Source organism: Oncorhynchus gorbuscha, linkage group LG12 (genome assembly GCF_021184085.1).
Source record: "Oncorhynchus gorbuscha isolate QuinsamMale2020 ecotype Even-year linkage group LG12, OgorEven_v1.0, whole genome shotgun sequence".
Taxonomy (NCBI): Eukaryota; Metazoa; Chordata; class Actinopteri; order Salmoniformes; family Salmonidae; genus Oncorhynchus; species Oncorhynchus gorbuscha.
The window spans coordinates 20,845,425-20,870,508 of record NC_060184.1 but is presented as its reverse complement, the minus strand read 5'-3'; the positions used below and the strand labels follow the sequence as shown (position 1 = coordinate 20,870,508).

At 45.5% G+C, this 25,084-nt stretch overlaps 1 protein-coding gene across 2 annotated transcripts in view; it reads right to left on the bottom strand.

The window, feature by feature from the left end:
• Positions 1-25,084, bottom strand: part of LOC123990676 (DNA polymerase zeta catalytic subunit-like) — a 137,781-nt gene that overhangs the window by 4,127 nt on the left and 108,570 nt on the right. For both annotated transcript variants that reach the window (XM_046291415.1, XM_046291416.1), the window contains exons 14-28: positions 23,239-24,113; positions 22,792-22,880; positions 19,983-20,108; positions 19,637-19,829; positions 17,719-17,830; positions 12,163-12,278; positions 11,304-11,422; positions 11,072-11,190; positions 7,536-7,677; positions 2,426-2,670; positions 2,186-2,294; positions 1,840-2,037; positions 628-737; positions 426-540; positions 91-228 (exon numbers count right to left, since the gene is read on the bottom strand). In XM_046291415.1, coding sequence (XP_046147371.1) covers positions 91-228; positions 426-540; positions 628-737; positions 1,840-2,037; positions 2,186-2,294; positions 2,426-2,670; positions 7,536-7,677; positions 11,072-11,190; positions 11,304-11,422; positions 12,163-12,278; positions 17,719-17,830; positions 19,637-19,829; positions 19,983-20,108; positions 22,792-22,880; positions 23,239-24,113 — 2,806 coding nt within the window. The remainder of the gene's footprint in view (positions 1-90; positions 229-425; positions 541-627; positions 738-1,839; positions 2,038-2,185; positions 2,295-2,425; positions 2,671-7,535; positions 7,678-11,071; positions 11,191-11,303; positions 11,423-12,162; positions 12,279-17,718; positions 17,831-19,636; positions 19,830-19,982; positions 20,109-22,791; positions 22,881-23,238; positions 24,114-25,084) is intronic.

The window sequence follows — 25,084 nt, the reverse complement described above, 5'->3', positions numbered from 1 at the left end:
GTGCATTAGTCTGAGCACGGGCTGTGGCGTGACTGAAGGGTGTAGACAGAGTGAGAGAGCAGGCAGAAATAGTCAAATGTTGCCTGTTACCTTGGAAACAGCAGGGCATCCGTCTCGGTGCACTGTTTCGATCCCCTTGGCGTGGAACACGGGATCCTTCTGGTCCAGGCTCTCGTACATGTAGCCCACGTAGCGCTTCTTTGTCTGGAGCACGCACGGCAGGTACACCTGGGATCACACACACACGATTCAAGTAATGGTTCTGTAATTAATGCACAAATACCACACACAATGTCAATGCAACCTAATTCACACTGAGTAATAGCAAATCATGGTTGTGAGGGCTGTTGATTGAATAAGACACACTGTAAATAGACTGACACAGCCAGCCAGTCTAGACACTTCATACCGAGCAGAGACTGTACCTTCTCAAACTTCAGCTTGACAGGTTTAGGGTTGGTAGCAGTCACTGCCTCTGCGATCTCGTTGCCGATCATGAAGGCCTGCTCTTTAGTTGCTCCCTTTAGCAGGACAAACATGCTGAAAGAGACAAGCAGAGAGTAAAAGAGTCAGAAAAACCAGACGGTACAATACCTGATGATTCATTCTCTAAATCCCATCCCTTACCTGTCTGTGTCCCCGTACACAACGTGGGCTCCCCATTTCTTGGTGTCGTTGACCAGCTTGATGGCTCTCTCCAGGGTCTCCCTGGCCTTGTGGACAATACTGTCACCAACCTAACGACACCATACAGGGGGAAAGATAACCATGAGGAAAAAGCTTTCAGCTAAGGTTAATGCAAACCCAGCTAACAACTGATGGGAGGGAGAAGAAAAGGAGACAAACTGTACCACGTTGACTTTAGAAACAGTGATTTAGATTGATTACGTATACACTGAGGCCAGTTTATTAGGTACACCACCCCATTCACAAAAAGGGTTCGCTCCTATAGACAGTGAGTCACGTGGCCGTGGCTTGCTATATTAAGCAGGCATCGAGGCATTCAGTTACTGTTCGATTGAACGTTAGAATGGGCAAAACAAGTTTACCTAAGTGACTTTGAGCGCGCGCGGTATGATCGTCTGGCCTCCTGGGCTTTTCACGCACAACACTGTCTAGGGGTTTACAGAGAATGGTGCAATAAACAATAAACATCCAGTCAGCAGCAGCCCTGTGGATGAAAACAGTTTGTTGATGAGAGGTTGAAGGAGAAGGGCAAGAATCGGGAAAGCTAACAGGCGGGTCACAAACAGGCAAATAATGTCGCAGTACAACAGTGGAGTGCAGAACGGCTTCTCAGAACACAACTGGTGGAGCCTTGTTACGGATGGGCTATTGCAGCAGACGACCACACGGGGTTCCACACCTATCAGCTAGAAACCAGAAGAAGTGGCTCCAGTGGGAACGCCATCACCAACACTGGACAACTGAGGAGTGGAAAAACACAGCCCGGTCCGACATATCTTGGTCCCTGTTGAGTCATGCTGATGGCAGAGTCAGGATTTGGCGTAAGCAGTATGAGTCCATGGCCCCATCCTGCCTGGTGTCAACGGTACAGGCTGGTGCCGGTGGTGTAGGGAATGTTTTCCTGGCACACGTTAGGTCCCGAGATACCAATTGAGCAACGTTTTTATGCCCAAAGTATTCAGGCTGTTCTGGATGCAAAGGGGGGTGGTCCGACTCTAGATAGGTACTAGATGGGTGTACCTAATATAAACTGACCACTCAGTGTATATTATCCTTTTAAGAGGAAATGATTTTCACAGCTCAAACGTTTACAACACAAACAGTTAACAGTCAGAGTGTGGGAGACCGTGTGTGTGAACCCCAGGCCCTCACCTCTACGCTGGGCATGCGTCCAGAGCAGTTGGCGGCGGCATAGCCGTTGGCGATGAGCTTGAGTCCCAGCTGCCTGGCGTCCAGCAGCCTCATCAAGGTCTTATCCTGCTTGTAGGTTTTCATGGAACGCTTCAGCATGAACCGCGTATTCAGTATCTCCTCCAACATGCTGGGCAGGACCCCTTTCCTCACCGTGGGCTGGACGGAGAAGACACACAGACACACACACACAGTTCCGTCTTAGAAGAGCCATGATAGTTTTGTTGTTTGTTCGATCAAAAACCTGCCGACTCCAGAAGAAAAAGTGAATGTTAATCACATGACAGGATCAGAGGACTAGTTGTACCTGGACAAAGGCGATGCCGTTGGGAGAGACGGTGATGTCATTTTTGAGTTGATAGAGGAGCTCAGGGGGAACCCTCAGGGAGGTGCAGCCAAACTTAAACTCATCGGCCCTGAAACAACTCACAGTGGTTGGTCTCTGTACCTTGACTCACATCTTAACCTATCAGAATGCTAAGAACGTGTGTAGTGTAGGAGTGCATGCTTGGAGTGTGTCTCTCTCTGTCTAGGCGTTGTCCCTTACGTTCCCATACTCTCCACGTGGCCCAGACAGGTAGAGTAGCAGTAGTTGTAGGCGATGGCGATGGAGGGGTAGAGCGACTGGAAGTCCAGCACCACCATAGAGTTGCTGTAGAAGCGCGACTCAGGCTCCATGACCAGCGGGATGCACTGTGGCGCCCTCTGCTGGGCTCTCTGTTGTATGCTGGGCGTAACAGGGATGTAGTTCATGGGCTTGGCCACACGCAGCATCATGGACTCCACACAGTGCTGCATGAAGAAAAGTGGGAGAGAGAGCAGAGTGAGACATGGTACAGCAGGAAGGAGAGGAGAGAGGGCAGAGTGACACATGGTACAGCAGGAAGGAGAGGAGAGAGGGCAGAGTGACACATGGTACAGCAGGGAGGAGAGGAGAGAGGGCAGAGTGACACATGGTACAGCAGGGAGGAGAGGAGAGAGGGCAGAGTGACACATGGTACAGCAGGAAGGAGAGGAGAGAGGGCAGAGTGACACATGGTACAGCAGGAAGGAGAGGAGAGAGAGCAGAGTGACACATGGTACAGCAGGGAGGAGAGGAGAGAGAGCAGAGTGACACATGGTACAGCAGGAAGGAGAGGAGAGAGAGCAGAGTGACACATGGTACAGCAGGAAGGAGAGAGAGCAGAGTGACACATGGTACAGCAGGGAGGAGAGGAGAGAGAGCAGAGTGACACATAGTACAGCAGGAAGGAGAGGAGAGAGAGCAGAGTGACACATGGTACAGCAGGGAGGAGATGGGAGAGGGCAGAGTGACACATGGTACAGCAGGGAGGAGAGGAGAGAGGGCAGAGTGACACATGGTACAGCAGGGAGGAGAGAGGAGAGAGGGCAGAGTGACACATGGTACAGCAGGAAGGAGAGGAGAGAGAGCAGAGTGACACATGGTACAGCAGGGAGGAGAGGAGAGAGAGCAGAGTGACACATGGTACAGCAGGAAGGAGAGAGGAGAGAGGGCAGAGTGACACATGGTACAGCAGGGAGGAGAGAGGAGAGAGGGCAGAGTGACACATGGTACAGCAGGGAGGAGAGAGGAGAGAGGGCAGAGTGACACATGGTACAGCAGGGAGGAGAGAGGAGAGAGGGCAGAGTGACACATGGTACAGCAGGGAGGAGAGAGGAGAGTGCAGAGTGACACATGGTACAGCAGGAAGGAGAGGAGAGAGGGCAGAGTGACACATGGTACAGCAGGAAGGAGAGGAGAGAGAGCAGAGTGAGACATGGTACAGCAGGGAGGAGAGGAGAGAGAGCAGAGTGAGACATGGTACAGCAGGAAGGAGAGAGGAGAGAGGGCAGAGTGACACATGGTACAGCAGGGAGGAGAGAGGAGAGAGAGCAGAGTGAGACACATGGTACAGCAGGGAGGAGAGAGGAGAGAGAGCAGAGTGACACATGGTACAGCAGGGAGGAGAGAGGAGAGAGAGCAGAGTGACACATGGTACAGCAGGAAGGAGAGGAGAGAGAGCAGAGTGACACATGGTACAGCAGGGAGGAGAGGAGAGAGAGCAGAGTGACACATGGTACAGCAGGGAGGAGAGAGGAGAGCAGAGTGACACATGGTACAGCAGGGAGGAGAGAGGAGAGAGCAGAGTGACACATGGTACAGCAGGGAGGAGAGGAGAGAGAGCAGAGTGACACATGGTACAGCAGGGAGGAGAGAGGAGAGAGAGCAGAGTGACACATGGAACAGCAGGGAGGAGAGGAGAGAGGGTAGAGTGACACATGGTACAGCAGGGAGGAGAGGAGAGAGAGCAGAGTGACACATGGTACAGCAGGGAGGAGAGGAGAGAGGGTAGAGTGACACATGGTACAGCAGGGAGGAGAGGAGAGAGAGCAGAGTGACACATGGAACAGCAGGGAGGAGAGGAGAGAGAGCAGAGTGACACATGGTACAGCAGGGAGGAGAGGAGAGAGGGTAGAGTGACACATGGTACAGCAGGGAGGAGAGGAGAGAGAGCAGAGTGACACATGGTACAGCAGGGAGGAGAGAGGAGAGAGAGCAGAGTGACACATGGAACAGCAGGGAGGAGAGGAGAGAGGGTAGAGTGACACATGGTACAGCAGGGAGGAGAGGAGAGAGAGCAGAGTGACACATGGTACAGCAGGGAGGAGAGGAGAGAGGGTAGAGTGACACATGGTACAGCAGGGAGGAGAGGAGAGAGAGCAGAGTGACACATGGAACAGCAGGGAGGAGAGGAGAGAGAGCAGAGTGACACATGGTACAGCAGGGAGGAGAGGAGAGAGGGTAGAGTGACACATGGTACAGCAGGGAGGAGAGGAGAGAGAGCAGAGTGACACATGGTACAGCAGGGAGGAGAGGAGAGAGAGCAGAGTGACACATGGTACAGCAGGGAGGAGAGGAGAGAGAGCAGAGTGAGACACATGGTACAGCAGGGAGGAGAGGAGAGAGAGCAGAGTGACACATGGTACAGCAGGGAGGAGAGGAGAGAGAGCAGAGTGACACATGGTACAGCAGGGAGGAGAGGAGAGAGAGCAGAGTGACACATGGTACAGCAGGGAGGAGAGGAGAGAGAGAGCAGAGTGACACATGGTACAGCAGGGAGGAGAGGAGAGAGAGCAGAGTGACACATGGTACAGCAGGGAGGAGAGAGGAGAGAGGGCAGAGTGACACATGGTACAGCAGGGAGGAGAGAGGAGAGTGCAGAGTGACACATGGTACAGCAGGGAGGAGAGAGGAGAGAGGGCAGAGTGACACATGGTACAGCAGGGAGGAGAGAGGAAAGAGAGCAGTGACACATGGTACAGCAGGGAGGAGAGGAGAGAGAGCAGAGTGACACATGGTACAGCAGGGAGGAGAGGAGAGAGGGTAGAGTGACACATGGTACAGCAGGGAGGAGAGGAGAGAGAGCAGAGTGACACATGGTACAGCAGGGAGGAGAGAGGAGAGCAGAGTGACACATGGTACAGCAGGGAGGAGAGGAGAGAGGGCAGAGTGACACATGGTACAGCAGGGAGGAGAGGAGAGAGGGCAGAGTGACACATGGTACAGCAGGGAGGAGAGGAGAGAGGGTAGAGTGACACATGGTACAGCAGGGAGGAGAGGAGAGAGGGCAGAGTGACACATGGTACAGCAGGGAGGAGAGGAGAGAGGGCAGAGTGACACATGGTACAGCAGGAAGGAGAGGAGAGAGGGCAGAGTGACACATGGTACAGCAGGGAGGAGAGGAGAGAGGGCAGAGTGACACATGGTACAGCAGGAAGGGGAGGAGAGAGGGCAGAGTGACACATGGTACAGCAGGAAGGAGAGGAGAGAGGGCAGAGTGACACATGGTACAGCAGGAAGGAGAGGAGAGAGAGCAGAGTGACACATGGTACAGCAGGGAGGAGAGAGGAGAGAGAGTAGAGTGACACATGGTACAGCAGGGAGGAGAGAGGAGAGAGGGCAGAGTGAGACACATGGTACAGCAGGGAGAAGAGAGGAGAGAGAGCAGAGTGAGACAAGACACATTCTAGTCTCCCACAGAGGGGGAGGTAGAGGTGAGCCAGACAGACACATTCTAGTCTACCACAGAGGGGGAGGTAGAGGTGAGCCAGACAGTCACATTCTAGTCTACCACAGAGGGGGAGGTAGAGGTGAGCCAGACAGACACATTCTAGTCTACCACAGAGGGGGAGGTAGAGGTGAGCCAGACAGACACATTCTAGTCTACCACAGAGGGGGAGGTAGAGGTGAGCCAGACAGACACATTCTAGTCTACCACAGAGGGGGAGGTAGAGGTGAGCCAGACAGACACATTCTAGTCTACCACAGAGGGGGAGGTAGAGGTGAGCCAGACAGACACATTCTAGTCTACCACAGAGGGGGAGGTAGAGGTGAGCCAGACAGACACATTCTAGTCTACCACAGAGGGGGAGGTAGAGGTGAGCCAGACAGACACATTCTAGTCTACCACAGAGGGGGAGGTAGAGGTGAGCCAGACAGACACATTCTAGTCTACCACAGAGGGGGAGGTAGAGGTGAGCCAGACAGACACATTCTAGTCTACCACAGAGGGGGAGGTAGAGGTGAGCCAGACAGACACATTCTAGTCTACCACAGAGGGGGAGGTAGAGGTGAGCCTGAACTTCAACTGCCCTAAATGAGAGGCATATCAGCTCCCATTGGACAGTGAGTGAAGCAAGGTTATTATAGTAAATGAAAACTAAAATCATGAAAAAAACAATTTAGTAAACTGAAATAAATAAACCAGTTTTAAAAATAAAGCTATACTGGAACTATCTTTGATCCCAAAACGAAGTAAAAATAAAACAGTCATGAAATCTGTTCAGTTTTAGTAATTATATATATATTTTTAATCTAAATGTCGTTTTCAAGCTTTTGGGGGGATTTCAAGCTAACAATCTGGTGGGTAAATGCAGCCAGGAGATGGCGATTTTTCCAAATAAGAATAGTTTGTGTATCACTAGATAACTAATGGGGGGTAGCCAACTTGATTCTTCTAACGTGTACAGAGATATACTATCTAAATTTGATCACTCGTCTCATAGAATGGTTTATCAACCCCTACAAACATGTCCAAGAATTATAATCCACATTTGTTGTTGCTGCAGGATTATTTTGCTGCTGTGAAACTGATTTAGATAGATCTGTACTATTAAAGTTAAAAAGCATTGGATTGGTGTCACCAGATTCCTTTGCACCAGTCTCTGTGCTCTTCCTTTTAAATCCAAGTGACATTGACATTGGCTTTACAATTTAAACATAACCTAAACTATGACCTGATCTGTCACCCTTATATATTATTGACCCAAGTTGCAGGAAGTGACATCCCAAAAAACAAACTATACAACCCAAATGGCTCCTAGCCTCCCACACATTCCTTCTGTCCCCAACACTAAAACTAAATATTAACATTTCGATACAACTAAAACTAAATAAAAATGTGCAAATCAGGTCAGAAAACAAACTGAACATAAACTGAATTTGAATCTATATAAATAAAATAGAAAAACAGTTTACGATAATACCCTTGGCACGAAACACCATGTTGTACCTGTAGCTAAACATTACATCAACACAGTGTTAATTCACATCTCACAACGTTCTAATAACGTTCCAACGTGTGCTGGGTCCTGACCTGGGATCCCCTGGTGAGCACGTGATAGAACTGGATCCCAAACACCCTGGCCAGCTCGCTGGTCCTGCCGATGATGTCATGTTGCTGGAGAAGCTGCATGGTACCGCCCACCCGGCTAACATAGTGGTCCACCACCTTCCACCTGGCAGACACACAACACAGTCGGGGTCAACTTCATCCAGGAAATCAAAAGTACTGCAGATGTAAAGACACGATTTATCGTCTGTTTCAACTGAATTGGTATGAAGAACCAATAAAGAGTTTATCACCAAAAAATTGTGACTATAGTCAGGGGTGCAACTTTTGTGTGGGGGGCGGGGGGGCATAATTATTGTATATATTTTTTTTATCTAGTGGGATAAACACTCCAAACAGCCTACTGGACCGGTTAGAGACGTCCGCATGGTCCTAAACCACACGGTTGCCTCAGTGAAAGTTGCACCCCTGACACTAGTATTAATGGGAGCACATCAATTAAATCAAATTCTATTGGTCACATACACATATTTAGCAGATATTATTGCAGGTGTAACGAAATGCTTGTGTTTCTAGCTCCAACGGTGCAGTAGTATCTAACAATTCACAACAAGACACACATCTGAAGTAAAATAATGTAATTAAGAAATATATAAATATTAGGACGAGAAATGTCGGGAGTGGCATTGACTAAAATACAGTAGAATAGAATACAGTATTTAGTAAAGCAGTATGTAAACATTATTAAAGTGACTACGGTTCCATTATTAAAGTGGCCAGTGATTCCATGTCTATGTAAATAGTGCAGCAGCCTCTAAGGTGCAGGGTTGCGTAACCGGGTGGAAGCCAGCTAGTGATGGCTGTTTAACAGTCTGATGGCCTTGAGACAGAAGCTGTTTTTCAGTCTCTCGATCCCAGCTTTGATGCACCTGTACTGACCTCGCCTTCTGGATGGTAGTGGGGTGAACAGGCCATGGCTCGGGTGGTTGATGCCCTTGATGATATTTTTGGCCTTACTGTGACATCTGGTGCTGTAGGTGTCCTGGAGGGCAGGCAGTGAGCCCATGATGATGTGATGGGCTGACCGCACCACCCTCTGGACAGCCCTGCGGTTGCGGGAGGTGCAGTTGCCGTACCAGGCGGTGATACAGCCCAACATGATGCTCTCAATTGTGCATCTGTAAAAGTTTGTGAGGGTCTTAGGGGCCAAGCCAAATTTCCTTAGCCTCCTGAGGTTGAAGAGGCGCTGTTGTCTGTGTGGGTGGACCATTTCAGATTGTCAGTGATGTGTACGCCGAGGAACTTGAAGCTTTTCAACTTGAAGCTTTCCACTGCGGTCCCGTTGATGTGGATAGGGGCGTGCTCCCTCTGCTGTTTCCTGAAGTTCACGATCAGCTCCTCTGTTGTGTCGTCTGCAAACTTGATGATTGAGTTGGAGGCTTGCGTTGCCACACAGTCATGGTTGAACAGGGAGTACAGGAGGAGGCTGAGCACGTACCCTTGTGGGGCCCCTGTGTTGAGGATCAGTAACGTGGAGGTGTTGTTTCCTACCTTCACCACCTGGGGGCGGCCTGTCAGGATGCCCAGGGCCCCAAGATTAATGATGAGCTTGGAGGGTACTATGGTGTTATAGTCAATGAACAGCATTCTTACATAGGTATTCCTCTTGTCCAGATGGGATAGGGCAGTGTGCAGTGCGACGGTGATTGTATCGTCTGTGTATCTTTTGGGGCGGTATACAAATTGAGGTGGGTCTGGAGGTGATATGATCCTTAACTAGCCTCTCAAAACACTTCATGATGACAGAAGTGAATGCTACGGGGCGATAGTCATTGAGTTCAGTTACCTTTGCCTCCTTGGGTACAGGAACAATGGTGGACATCTTGAAACAAGTATGGACTGTGTCTGTAAACACTCCAGTCAGCTGGTCTGTGCATGCTCTGAGGACGTGGCTAGGAATGGCGTCTGTGCCGGCAGCCTTGCGAAGGTTAAAACTATTAAATGTCTTACTCATGTCGGCCACAGAGAACGAGAGCACACAGTCCTTGGGAGCGGGCCGTGTCGGTGGCATTGTGTTATCCTTAAAGCGGGCGAAGAAGATATTTAACTTGTCTGAGAGCAAGACGTCGGTATCCGCGACCTGGCTGGTTTTCCCTTTGTAATCCGTGATGGTCTGTAGACCCGGCCACATACGTCTCATGTCAGCCGTTGAATTGCGACTCCACTCTGTCTCTGTACTGACGTGTTGCCTGTTTGATTGCCTTATGGAGGGAATAACTACACTGTTTGTATTCTACCATATACCCAGTTACCTTGCCATGGTTAAATGCGGTGGTTTGTGCTTTCAGTTTTGTGTGAATGCTGCCGACTATCCACGGTTTCTGGTGTTGGTAGTGGGAACCACATTGCCTACACACTTCCTCAGTCACCGTGTCTGTGTATACGTTAATGTTCTTCTCAGAGGCTACCCGGAACATATCCCAGTCTGCGTGATTAAAACAATCTTGAAGCATGGATTCTGGTCAGAAGAGTGTTAAATAGACCTTAGCATGGGTACTTCTTGTTTGAGTTGATAGGAAGGGAGGAGCAAAATGGAGTCGTGATCTGATTTGAAGAAGGTAGGGCAGGGAGCGTCTTGCAGGCATCCCGGAAGGGGGATTAGCAGTGATCGATTGTTTTAGCAGCGCAAGTACTATAGTCAATGTATTGATAGAACTTTGGTTGCGTTTTCCTCAAATTTGCTTTGTTAAAATCCCCAGCTACAATAAATGCGGCCTCAGGATATGTGGATATGTGGTGTTCAGTGTAGCTCCTTGAGGGCCGTCGTGGTATCGGCTTGAGGGAGAATATACACAACTATAACCAAAGAAATGTATCTTGAGAGGTAATACGGTCTGCATTTGATTGCGAGGTATTCTAGGTCGGGTGAACAAAAGGACTTGAGTTTCTGTACGTTATCACAATCACACCATGGGTAGTAAATCATGAAACACCATCGCCTTTCTTCTTCCCGGAGAGTTCTTTATTCCTGTCTGCGCGATGTACTGAGAACCCAGCTGGCTGTGTGGACAAGGACAGTATAATTGTAGAGTCATGATTCCGTGAAACAGAGTATGTTATAGTCCCTGATGTCTCTCTGGACGGAGCTCCTCACCCTGAGCTCGTCCAGAGACTGAACATTAGCGGGTTATATACTCAGAAGCGGTGGCTGGTGTGCACGACTACTGAGTCAGACTAGAAGTCCACTCCGAATACCTCTCCTCCACCGGCTGCGTCTTGGAGCAGCCTCTGGAATAAGTTAAATTGCCCTGGGGGGTACGAACAAAGGATCCAATTCGGCAAAGTCATAATGCTGGTGAGTTACCACCGCTCAGATATCCAAAAGTTATTTCTGTCTGTATACAATAACGCAAAAAACATTCTGGGCTAATAATGTAAGAAATAAGACACAAAAAAAACAAAATACTGCAAAGTTGCTTAGGAGCAAGAAGCAGAGCAGAGAGATCAGCCAGGTAGGTAAATGGGTGTGAGTGTATCCAGTAGGATGGTGTATTGCCCACCTGTACAGGTCAGTGTTGTGGTCGAACCAGTCTGACAGGGAGCGGGGGCTGTACAGGGGGAAGCGCTGGTGCAGGACGTGGAAGGCCACATTCTCAAAACTGTAGTTGTTCAATGTCACCTGGGGACAAAAACAATGAAATACACACAAATGACCTAAGAAACCAAAGCATCCGGTGGTTATGTTGTTAAAATAAAAGGGAAGTGATTAATAACGTCTGCAGCAGCAGCTACCTCAGTCTTCATAATTCTCCACAGGTCGATGACGATACGTCCGATGATGTGTATCTCTGTCATGGCGTCTGCTCTATACTCGTCTCTCTCTGCTGCGAAATGGTTCTCTTTGGCGTTACCTGAAGACAACAGACATACAGACGTTATTACACCCATGGAGAAGCAGCCAGACGACATTCTCCTTTGACCTGGATAGAATGGCTGGGTATAGAGCAGTAGAACGTCAGAAAGAAACCTGCTCGAGGTTTCTGTATGAGTGCCAATATACTGTATTTGAATACACTGGAGTGGAGCATAAATTCACTCCCACAATTGCACAGTATTTTAATCAAATCAGATTTCAAATAGAACACCCCCATGCTACGAAACACAATACTTTACCTAAATCACAGAGAAATATCTACACTCAATAAACAAGCTCTCAAGCTGTGGATTAGCTACATTACACGGCTTCCTTTAGGAGAGGAAGTGCTTATTTTATTCTAATATAATAATAATAATATATGCCATTTAGCAGACGCTTTTATCCAAAGCGACTTACAGTCATGTGTGCATACATTCTACGTATGGGTGGTGCCGGGGATCGAACCCACTACCCTGGCGTTACAAGCTCTCATCAGACCTGTTTTATAGGAGCTAAAAGGTGTGAGTGAGCAGTGTTGTGGCAGCAAACAGGGCCAGGGTCAGTGCCACCCTACCAAATATGTAACAAACAGAACACATATCAAGCTGTGTAATTAACAATTGTCACTGTTTCCTTTAGGAGAGGAAGTTCATATTCTTCCATCAATCAGACCATTTGTATTGGTAATAAAGCAGTGTTGTTGCAGCAGAGGGGGCAGGATCAGTGCCACCCTACCTGGTACCCGGGAAAGCTGCTGGCACAGGTCCACACCGAGTGCTGATGCCCGCTGGAGGAGGTAGCCCCAGGAACGCATCTGGACCTCATAGCCCACCAGGATGTCTGGGTCAAACCTGCCATGACAGAACAGTGACTTACATGACAGGAGAAAGAGCCGTACAAATGTTTAACACGGGCCAAAACAATATAGAAAATAGTATTTTAGATTACTTACAAATGTGAACAAATACACACAGTACCAGTCAAAATGTGGACACACCCACTCATTCAAGGGTTTTTCTACATTTTAGAATAAGTGAAGACATCAAAACTATGAAATAACATGTGGTAAATCATTAAGTAACCAAAAAAGGGTTAAATAAATCAAAATATATTTTATAATTGAGATTCTTCAAAGTAGCCACCCTTTTGACTTAATGACAGCTTTGCACACTCTTGGCATTCTCTCAACCAGCTTTATGAGGTAGTCAAAAAGTTAAAAGTTCATTTGTGGAATTTCTTTCCTTCTTAATGTGTTTGGGCCAATCAGTTGTGTTGTGACAAGGTAGGAGTGGTATACAGAAGATAGCCCTATTTGGTAAAAGACCAAGTCCATATTATGGGCTGGGTTTCTGTATAGCACTTTGTGACATCGGCTGATGTAAAAAAAAAGAAGAGCTTTATAAATCAATTTGATTGATTGATTTGATTGAATGGACATTAGGCCGGTGGAAATCTGTCCTTGGTCTGATGAGTCCAAATTGGATATGTTTGGTTCCAACCGCCGTGTCTTTGTGAGACGCAGAGTAGGTGAACGGATGATGTTCGCATGTGTGGTTCCCACTGTGAAGCATGGAGGAGAAGGTGTCATGGTGTGGGGGTGCTTTGCTGGTGACACGGTCAGTGGTTTATTTATAATTCAATAACAAACATGGCTACTAGGATTGCAAAGGGTGGGAAACTTTCCGGTAAATTCATGGAGATTTTCCATGGGAAGTTAAGCCCTGGAATTTGGGGAATTTTGCTTAAATTCATCCCAAAAAAGTTGGCTTATAACAGTGAACCTTTTTTTGTGGGATACACAAGGCAATTATCGGTCTTGTGGCATATTTTGGTTAAAATATCCCCAATTCAATGGAATTGCAACCCTCTGCATGCACAGTGCATTCTTCCATCACATCACAGCTGATTATCAAGATCTTGCACACTAATGAGATGCTATTGAGCACACACGACTACACTGTCTGAGCAAAATACTACATGCTTTCTGGTAAGTTTTGATTGCAATACGGGCGAAAATATTTAATTATTTTTTGTCAACTAGTAAATAGTAGCCTCCACAAAGTGTGTTTAAATAATTTCTAAGTTAGTTTTTGCTACCATGTGGGTTTTTAGCTTGCTTGAGCCTGCTGAGTGTTAATTCACCTGTTTCCATACATGTTTCATTTTAAAACCTTTATCTTACAAAGGAGTTGTTTAATCTAACTGCTTAACTATTTATCTGTACATGGAATTGTATTTGTTTTTAAACTCATTTGTTTCTCATCTTTACAGGAAAATGCCACGGGCACCAAGTGATGTGGAGACATTTCACTGCAGCTAAAGTAGAAGGAAAAGCTGTGTACATTTACAAATACTGTGCCAAATCATATGTGAAGAATGCAACAAAGATGCAGAATCATCTGGCCAAGTGCATAAAGTTTCCTCTGCACTCACAATAAGAAACCTCTGACAAAAGTCCCTCTACTTCTATTCAAGGTGAAATTATGAAATCAGACACCTTATTGATAGCAATAGCTCATGGTCCTCCTGGAATCAAAAGTTTTTTTTTTTACTCAATAGAGAAACGTCAGAATAATGCTGATGAATGTCTTGCTCGAGCTGTGTATGCAACTGATAATGTTATTGGAAGAGATTTCTGAATGTTCTTCGCCCCAGCATTCACCCCTCCAACCAGACATGCTTTATCTACTAATTTGCTGGATGCAGAGTTCATCAGAGTTCAAGTGAAGGTCAAGCAAATCATAGAGATAGCAAACTGTACTGCATTCATCTCTGATGGGTGGTTGAATGTTAATGGGCAAGTAATAATTAACTACATCATCTTCACCCCTTCAACCAGTATTCTACAAGAGCACAGACACAAGGGACAACAGATACACCAGTCTCTACATTGCAGATGAGCTGAAGGCAGTGGACCACAGAAGGTATTTGCACTGGTGACAGACAACGCTGCGAACATGAAGGCAGGTTGGTCTAACGTGGAGGAGTCCTATCCTCACATCACACCCATTGGCTGTCCTGCTCATGCATTGAATCTGCTCCTCAAGGACATCATGGCACTGAAAACAATGGATACACTCTACAAGAAAGCCAAGGAAATGGTTAGGTATGTGAAGGGTCATCAAGTTGTAGCAGCAATCTACCTCACCAAGCAAAGTGAGAAGAATAAGAGCACCACATTGAAGCTGCCCAGCAGCTGGTGGTGTTGTCATCATGTTTGACAGTCTCCTAGAGGGAGTCAACTCATTTAATTCAAGTTCAATTCGTAACTAAATATATATTTTTATTGGAAGGATTTAATCATTTGCAATTATGTCTACTTATGTTAAGGTAAAAGGTTGTTTCTGTCTCCATATATGGTAAATATATCCAATGCAAAAAACATCTACATTTAAATTATATTAATATTAATTTGCATATATTCCTGTTAATTCCCACGGAATGTTTCCAACTCTGAATATTCCCCAAAATGTACAACCCTAATGGCTACCACAACATTCTGCAGCAATACGCCATCTAATCTGGTTTGCACTTAGCAGGACTATCATTTGTTTTTCAACAGGACAATGACCCAACACAAATCCAGGCTGTGTAAGGACTATTTGACCAAGAAGGAGAGTGATGGAGTGCTGCATCAGATGACCTGGCCTCCACAATCACCCGACCTCAACCCAATTGAGATGGTTTGAGATGAGTTGGACCACAGAATGAAGGAAAAGCAGCCAACAAGTGTTCAGCATATGTGGGAACTTCAAGACTCTTGAAAAAGTATTCCAGGTGAAGCTGGATGAGAGAATGCCAATAGTGTGCAAAGCTGTCATCAAGGCAAAGGGTGGCTACTTTGAATCTAAAATAGAACAAATATTTTGATTTGTTTAACACATTTTAGGTCGCTACATGATTCCATATTTCACAGTTTTGATGTATTCACTATTATTTTACAATGCTATTCGGTGGAGGTGTGTGGTCCAAGTCTGAGTTTAAGAACATCTGTCTGAAAGGTTCTCTTTTCCAAGCTTAAAAAGGATAAACATTGACATGCAACACCATGGGCCAGAAAAAGTTAAATACATTGGCAATGGTGTCGGGCTGGGAAAATACGTTTTGAACAGTCATCCAACTCGGAATTCCAAGTCGGGAACTCGGGCTTCTTTGTAGAGCTCCGATCCTGAAGATCACAGAGTCATAATTCAACCTTGTCCCCCCCAAGAGTTCCCAGTTGTCTTGAAAGCACCCTAAATCCAGAGAATGCCAGAGTTTGCTGACTAAGTTTGATTACAAAGGACATTTGTGCCACGTTCAAGTGAGCATAGCACAACAACGGTGATCCAAAAATGTCATGTATGCTGCTGCATAAATTATGTAAATTTGCCAGGGAGATATGAATACTATAGCTAAGAAAGTAATACAACGTGTATATTGTGTAGTAAGCTGTAGTCCATGTGCCTCAACCTAGTAATTTGGTCTCTTTCCTCCTCAACATTTAGCCTACTGTTCTGACTTGGTGGTGCACATGTAGCCTATAGCCTATTTTAGAGAAATGTCATCATTGAATATGGTAAGAGCTTTCTCATTGTCTGCTTATATGCCCCCATGATTTATCCTACGGTTCTGACTTGGTGTACAGGGAGAATACTGTAAGAACGGCCCATGTTCAGAATTCTGTAGCTATACATTTCAAAAGAGCTGAAAAAAAATATTATTTTGAATACTCATTCATTAACGTCTTAAATAGAAATTGCGGCATGCCTCATCAGCTCATCGTTCTCATTAGTATCTTATTCATAATTTTAGGCCATGTTGGAATGATTTACTTGTTTTGCTTACATTGTGTATTATAAATAGTTTGTGCTTTTCTTCACGGGGAGGAGATACTATATAATGTTGTTGGGTCTGTAACCATGATTGCCATTCCCTTCCCATTAAAATAAAACAATTTCAACAAAAAGTTCAGTATTCGACCCCAGTATTTCCAGTTGATGTTGTTTTGTTTGTGCAATGCGCTGTCTGGGCATAGGTATATTGTCTATAAAAGTGGATAAAGCATTCGGAAAGTATTCAGACCCCTTTACTTGTGCCACATTTTTGTTACGTTACAGCCTAATTGTAAAATGGATGAAATAAATATTTTTCCTCATCAATCTACACACAACACCCCATAATGACAAGGCCAAACAGGTTTTTAGAAATGTTTGCAAATGCTATGAACCTCAAAATTGAGCTCAGGTACATTCCTGTTTCCATTGATCATCCTTGAGACGTTTCTACAACTTGGAGTCCACCTGTGGTACATTCCATTGATTGGACATGACTTGGAAAGGCACCCACCTGTCTATATAAGGTCCCACAGATGAATGTGCATGTCAGAGCAAAAACCAAACCATGAGGTCAAAGGAGTTGTCCGTAGAGCTCCGAGACAGGATTGTGTCGAGGCACAGATTTGGGGAAGGGTACCGAAAAATGTATGCAGCATTGAAGGTCACCAAAACCCAGTGTTCGTCATTCTTAAAATGGAAAAGGTTTAGAACCACCAAGACTCTTCCTAGAGTTGGCCGCCCAGCCAAACTGAGCAATCAGGGGAGAAGGGCCTTGGTCAGGGAGGTGATAAAGAACCCAATGGTCACTCTAAAGGAGCTCTAGAGTTCATCTGTGGAGATGGGAGAACCTTCCAGGAGGGCAACCATCCCTGCAGCACTCCACCAATCAGGCCTTTATGGCAGAGTGGCCAGACGGAAGACACTTCTCAGTAAAAGGCACATGACAGCCCGCTTGGAGTTTGTCCAAAAGGCAGCTAAAGACTCTCAGACCATGAGAAACCAGATTTTCTGCTTTGATGAAACCAAGATTGAACTCTTTGGCCTGAATGTCAAGTGTCACATCTGAAGGAAACCTGGCACCATCCCTACGGTGATGCATGGTGGTGGCAGCATCATGCTGTGGGGATGTTTTCAGCAGCAGGGACTGGGTGACTAGTCAGGATTGAGGGAAAGATGAACAGAGCAAAGTACAGAGAGATCCTTGATGAAAACCTGCTCCAGAGCGCTCAGGACCTCAGACTGGGACGAAGGTTCACCTTCCAACAGGACAACAACCCTAAGCACACAGCCAAGACAACACAGGAGTGGCTTCAGGACAAGTCTCTGAATGTCCTTGAGTGGCCAAGCCAGAGCCCGGACTTATTTTCGCCGTTCATCCCAAAACCCCATTCATTCATTTCCCCCATAGGGATGGCCAACGAACCAACTCATTTCAGCTCTTTAGGACCAGAAGCTGGCCTGTGCTTTACTGTACCTTCTTATGACAGTGACAACTTCCTGGAACATCTGCTTCTCATTCACAGCGTAGGTGACCTTCAGTCCTGAGACACCTGATCTTACCAGCAGGGGTGCTGTTCCTCTGACACCTGGGAGGGCACACACACATATAGAGGTACAGTTGAAGTCGGAAGTTTACATACATACACCTTAGCCAAATACATTTAAACTCAGTTTTTCACAATTCCTGACATTTAGTCATAGTAAAAAATCCCTGTCTTAGGCCATTAAGATCACCACTTTATTTTAAGAATGTGAAATGTCAGAAAAGAATAGTAGAGAGAATGATATATTTCAGCTTTCATTTCTTTCATCACATTCTCAGTGGATCAGATGTTTACATACACTCAATTAGTATTTGGTAGCATTGCCTTTAAATTGGGTCAAATGTTTCGGGTAGCCTTCCACAAGCTTCCCACAATAAGTTGGGTCAATTTTGGCCAATTCCTCCTGACAGATCTGGTGTAACTGAGTCAGGTTTGTAGGCCTCCTTGCACGCACACACTTTTTCAGTTCTGCCCACACATTTTCTCTAGGATTGAGGTCAGGGCTCTGTGATGGCCACTCCAATACTTTGTTGTCCTTAAGCCATTTTGCCACAACTTTGAAAGTATGCTTGGGGTCATTGTCCATTTGGAAGATCCATTTGTGACCAAACTTTAACTTCCTGACTGATATCTTGAGATGTTGTTTCAATATATCCTCATAATTTTCCTACCTCATGATGCTATCTGCTTTGTGAAGTGCACCAGTTTCTCCTGCAGCAAAGCACCCCCAACAACATGATGCTGCCACCCCCGTGCTTCACGTTGGGATGGTGTTCTTCGGCTTGCAAGCCTCCCCGTTTTCCTACAAACATAACGATGGTCATTATGGCCAAAAGTTCTATTTTTGTTTCATCAGACCAGAGGACATTTCTCCAAAAAGTATGATCTTTGTCCCCATGTGCAGTTACAAGCAGTGGCTTCTTCCTTGCTGAGCGGCCTTTCAGGTTATGTCGATATAGATACTTTTGTACCGGTTTCCTCCAGCATCTTCACAAGGTCCTTTACTGTTGTTCTGTTTCACTTTTCACACCAAAGTACGTTCATCTCTCGGAGACAGAATGCGTCTCCTTCCTGAGCAGTATGATGCCTGCGTGGTCCCATGGTGTTTATACTTGCGTACTATTGTTTGTACAAATGAACGTGGTACCTTCAGGCGTTTGGAAATTGCTCCCAAGGATGAACCAGACTCGTGGAGGTCTACAGTTTTTTTTCTGAAGTCTTGACTGATTTCTTTTGATTTCCCATGATGTCAAGCAAAGAGGCACAGAGTTTGAAGGTAAGCATTGTGAAATACATCCACAGGTACACCTCCAATTGACTCAAATTATGTCAATTAGCCTATCAGAAGCTTCTAAAGCCATGACACCATTTTCTGGAATTTTCTAAGCTGTTTAAACACAGTCAACTTAGTGTATGTAAACATCTGACCAACTATAATTGTAATACAGTTAATTATTAGTGAAATAATCTTTCTGTAAACAATTGTTGGAAAAATTACTTGTGTCATGCACAAAGTAGATGTCCTAACCGACTTGCCAAAACTATAGTTTGTTGACAAGAAATTTGTGGAGAAACGATTTTTAATGACTTCAACCTAAGTGTATGTAAACTTCCAACTTCAAATGTACATCACAAACATACAGGCTGCATTTACACAGGCAGTCCAATTCGGATCTTTTGACCAATCACATCAGATATGTTGCCCATAATTTGGGCATACACGGTCCTTACACGGTCCTTTCAAATCTAAGCACAATGACCATGAACACAATACAACAATACTTGAAGGTCAGATAAGTGTGGTCCATCCACAGCTTGGCAGGAGGGACAGAGTGCGTGACCCATCACCTTGGCCACTCTCTTGGCAGTCCTTGTCTACCACGATGGCCCCAGTCAGCTGGGTCTTGTCTGAGTCAGGTAAAGGTGCGTCAGAGCTGAAGCAGTAGAATAAGGCACATATGGGGTCAAACTCAGGGTCGGGTTCCAGGTCCCGCCGGGTCCGCACGTGAAGCTCCATGCTCATCAACATCAGGTGCTGCACCTACAGATGAAAGACAAGCAAGATGTCACATTCCTTCCTTACAACTACATTGTGTGTGTGTTTGTCAGTGAGAAAACAGCTGAGTCAGTGGGAAGTGTGTGTGTGTCTGTCAGTCAGTCAATCTCTGTGTGTGTGTGTGTGTGGGTGTCTCACCTCGTGCAGGGCTTTAGCGTCCTGGAGGTTCTGCAAGCTGACTTTGAATCCGTATGAATTGCTGATGCTGGGGCCCTCGATCTGAGAGTTGTCTTTCTTTGGAGCGTTCAAAGCAGCAAACTGGTTCTGGGGACGGGGAATAGGGGGAAAGCTTATTCACGTCACATTAAAGAGAGAACAGCGTATCAGGGCGGATCAAGTAAATGCTAAAGCCCTTTACAGATATTGTTTTAATTACGTGAAATCTGACATTTGTTTTGGGCCATTTACTTGATTGATGCTGTTCATCAATATTCTAAAACTGCACATTGCTCATCCAGGTATATTGAGGCCAACACAGGTAACTGACAAAAATAATGCAAACACTTGAGTAAATTAGGGATACAAAGATCTCACTCCAATACATTTTTATAGAAAGTTAGCAAAAATAGATAAGATCTTGCTACCATGGAAAGGAAAATACCTGTCAATTTGTGGAAAAATCACCCTGATTAACTCTTTAGTCATATCACAATTGACCTATTTGCTCATGGCTTTGCCTACACCTAGTGACCTGCTTTTTAAATTATATGAACAAAAAAATGTTCCATTTTATTTGGAACGGCAAGCCAGACAAAATTAAAAGGGCCTATTTATATAACGAATATGAATTCGGTGGGCAGAAATGATTAAATATTAAAGCATTAGACCTCTCACTAAAGGCATCAGTCATACAAAAGTTATACTTAAATCCAAACTGGTTCTCTAGTCAATTGGTACGAATGTCTCATCCTATGTTCAAGAATGGCCTTTCCCCTTTATTCAGATTACACCGGCTCACTTTCAGTTGTTTGAAAAGGAAATCATCTCCAAAATATCTTTCTTTTTTAAACAAGCCTTAGAAAGTTGGTTGCAATTTCAGTTTAATCCACCTGAAAAGACAGAACAAATCATACAACAAATATTGTGGTTAAACTCAAATATACTCATTGATTAAAAAAACAAACATTTTTCGAAGAAAAAAAGAAAAGAAAAAAAGGTTTAATTTTAGTGAATGATGTCATAAATAGGACTGGTGGAGTTATGTCACACATGCAGCTAACACAGACATATGGAAATGTCTGCTCTACCCAAAATTACAACCAATTAACAGTAGAAGGGGAAAAAGTAGAAGGGGGAAAAAGTAAGGAACGTGTATGTCGGCCCTGTATTAAAAAACATAAATGGTTTAAGAAAAGTGTGATAAATAAAAACATATATCAATTTCATTTAATTAAGGACAAAAAAACTGACAACTGTGCCATATAAATTGCAAAATAGTTGGGAAGAGATTTGGGATGTACCCATTCCACGACACAATTTAAATTACAAAATTATTGCAACCAATAGAATGTTACATATATGGGGGATAAAATCTTCCCAGCTCTGCAGATTCTGCTGTGAGGAGGCAGTCATTAGATCATTTATTTTGGTATAGTCTATGTGTAGCTCGTTTTCGGTCACAGGTCCAGGAATGGCTGAAGAATTGCAACATTTGCCTAGAACTAACGCTGCAGACAGCAATACTGGGTGATTTGAAAAGCCATAATCAATCAATCAATAATATAATAATTAGCAAAAATGTTTATTTTTAATTTACAATCTGTAGAAGCTCTGTGAATAGAAAGGTTCACTACTTTTGTGAAGCATCACTGCACAGTTGAAAAATATATGGCAAATAGAAATGCAAAATGGATGATGTTGAGAGATAGATGGGAGGGGTTGAATGGAGCTGAAGGGTGGGACTAATAACAAGATAACCAATGTAAAACATACGGGTCTGTAAAATGTATATAGGTTCAGAAATTTTGTGAAATAGAACAGTTACAAATAGAAATCAAACTGGATGGACATCAGACATAGAGGAAGGACTAAACAAACTAAATATAACTATTGTAAAATAGATTGTGTCTGTAAAATGTGTATAAGATATATCAACTGAAGGCAGAAGCCTAAGTGTTTATTGGTTTACTCCAATTGGGGGAAGGGTGGTAAGGGTGGTAATAAAAGTATATTCTAAAAAAAGTATGTATGTCTATGTACCGTAGGTGTGTGTATGTATATATGTGTATATGTATGCATGCGTGTATGTATGTATATATATATATTTACCCCAAAAATATATGGGGATGATGCAGACAAGAACATTCTTTCCACAATATTAAGCTGATCCACCCCTTAAATAAGATAAATAAAAAGTATACTGAAAGCAGGATCTTCCACACAGATGTGGTTCCTGAACGTCCTTCTTTTATTTGTATTTCTTTAACATTTATTTAACTAGGCAAGTCAGTTAAGAGCAAATTCTTATTTATAATGACGGGTCACCACGGCCAAACCTGGACGATGCTGGGCCAATTGTGCGCCTCCCTATCACGGCCGGATGGGATTCAGCCTGGATTCGAACCAGGGACTGTAGTGATGCCTCTTGCACTGAGATGCAGTGCCTTAGACCGCTGCGCCACTTGGGAGCCCCGATGCTTAGGGTCTTGCATACAAATACTGGGCAGGCCATTATTTTGACTACCAAGGCTATGCCCCCATAGGATGACGATGCCCCGACACACAAGGCATGAGTGGTCACTGAATGGTTTGATGAGCATGAAAACCATGTAAACCATATGCCATGGCTGTCTTAGTCACCAGATCTCAACCCAATTGAACACTTATGAGAGATTCTGGAATGGCGCCTGAGACGGCTTTTTCCACCACCTTCAACAAAACACCAAATGATCATTGGAGGGAATGACCTAAATGAACAGGAGCTTAAATTCTGTGCATTTGTCCTGACCTTCCTCTGTGTGGTCAGTAGCACTCTCCTCAGGGTGTCTGTGTGTTCCCCTCTCCTGTGCTGCAGTCTCTGAGACGTGGACTCTGCGTCTGGAAGAGAAACCCCAAACAGAAACCCAAAAATGAATTAAGGATCGTGGTGGGGCGGTGCGACGCATAATGACATTCCAGAGGACAAAACCACTGCATGCAGACGGCTTCCTCCTATTAAAACTAATTGCGACAGATTTACAATTCTGCTATGCTTGATTAGTCAATTATGTAGTTGTTTATGGCAGCCATAACAATTTCCCACTGAGTTAAGAAAGAAAGTTGGAGTAAAATAAAAGGTTATAGCGGATGCGATCGCTAATGTAATTTTCCATGGTCTGAGTTAACGTTGGCGGCTGAGGCAGGATGAAGAGTGACAGCTGCTAATAGCCTGCGGCCGGGGAATAAAGGGGCTTACCTTCAGTCACAGGGGTGCTGCACACAGTCTCCGACTCATGCCTGCCTGTGTGTCGCCTAAGGACTGGGGTGCTGTGGAGCTGGGGGCTGGTACACTCCCCGTCCCCCCTGGGCTTCATGGAAGAGAAGGGAGAGGGACTGAGGAAGTGCTTCTCCTCCCTCCTCTCTGGAGAGGTGCAGAGCCTGGGGGACAGGGGTAACCCTCGATCTGACCCTCTCCTCTCTCCCTCTACTGCGTCTGGTCCTGAGGGACTGTGCTGCGTGGGCTCCTGCCATGGCAGCAGGTGTGGAGAGATGGATTTACCAAAGTACTCCTCAGAGTCTCTGATGTTAATGTCCGGTACAGGCTTCACTACTCTGGGACTGTGTTGAGTTTCCACCCCTCCAACAGGTGATATCTGTAGGGACAGATCATTCCTCCTCTCCCTCCGAGTCCTGATACCTGAGAGCTTCTCAAACTCCTCCTCGTTCTCCAATGCTGAACAATGGAACGGAGCGGGCTGTTCAGTCCTGTCTGTTTGCTGCTCTTCTCTTACCTGTTCCAACCTTCCCCTCTCCAGTTCTCCCATGTCTCTCCTGCCCCTCTGCAGATGCTCGTACTGTTTTCTGGCCTCCAGCCATAGCTGGACGCGTTCCCGCCTGGGGGCACTCATGCAAGGCACCAGGATGACCTTCTGGTCCCCGGCTGAAGAGGGGCTGAGCTGGGCCTGGTCTCTGGTGTCCTCTGCTCCCAGTGTGTGAGATGAGCCGGCCCGGGTCATGGTAGAGAAGGCTGTCTTCCAGAACTGTAGCCCCTCCAGACACAGGTCCCCGTTGAACTCAGCCAGCTCCTTGGCCAACTTGGTCTCCACCATCAGCTTACGCCCACCAACCTCCCTGGAGATTTGAAAATGGACATTGATGAGGCTGTGATAAGGCATAATATTGCCTATCATAGATATCTATTGTGTGTCATTCAACCCTTAAATCAAATCAATCACATGTATCTATAAAGCCATTTTCACATCAGTACAGTGAGGGAAAAAAGTATTTGATCCCCTGCTGATTTTGTACGTTTGCCCACTGACAAAGAAATGATCAGTCTATAATTTTCATGGTTTATTTGAACAGCGAGAGACAGATTAACAACAACAAAAATCCAGAAAAGCGCACGTCAAAAATGTTATGAATTGATTTTCATTTTAATGAGGGAAATAAGTACTTGACCCCTCTGCAAAACATGACTTAGTACTTGGTGGCAAAACCCTTGTTGGCAATCAGAGGTCAGATGTTTCTTGTAGTTGGCCACCAGATTTACACACATCTCAGGAGCGATTTTGTCCCACTCCTCTTTGCATATCTTCCCTAAGTCACTGAGGTTTCGAGGCTGACGTTTGGCAACTCAAACCTTCAGCTCCCTCCACAGATTTGCTCTGGGATTAAGGTGTGGAGACTGGCTAGGCCACACCAGGACCTTAATGTGCTTCTTCTTGAGCCACTCCTTTGTTAACTTGGCAGTGTGTTTTGGGTCATTGTCATGCTGGAATACCCATCCACGACCAATTTGACGGTACATGGTCCCGTCCATCATCGTCCATCATCCCTTTGATGCGGTGAAGTTGTCCTGCCCCCTTAGCAGAAAAACACCCCCAAAGCATAATGTTTCCACCTCCATGTTTGACGGTGGGGATGGTGATCTTGGGGTCATAGGCAGCATTCCTCCTCCTCCAAACACGGTGAGTTGAGTTGATGCCAAAGAGCTCCATTTTGGTCTCATTTGACCACAACACTTTCACCCAGTTGTCCTCTGAATCATTCAGATGTTCATTGGCAAACTTCAGACGGGCATGTATATGTGCTTTCTTGAG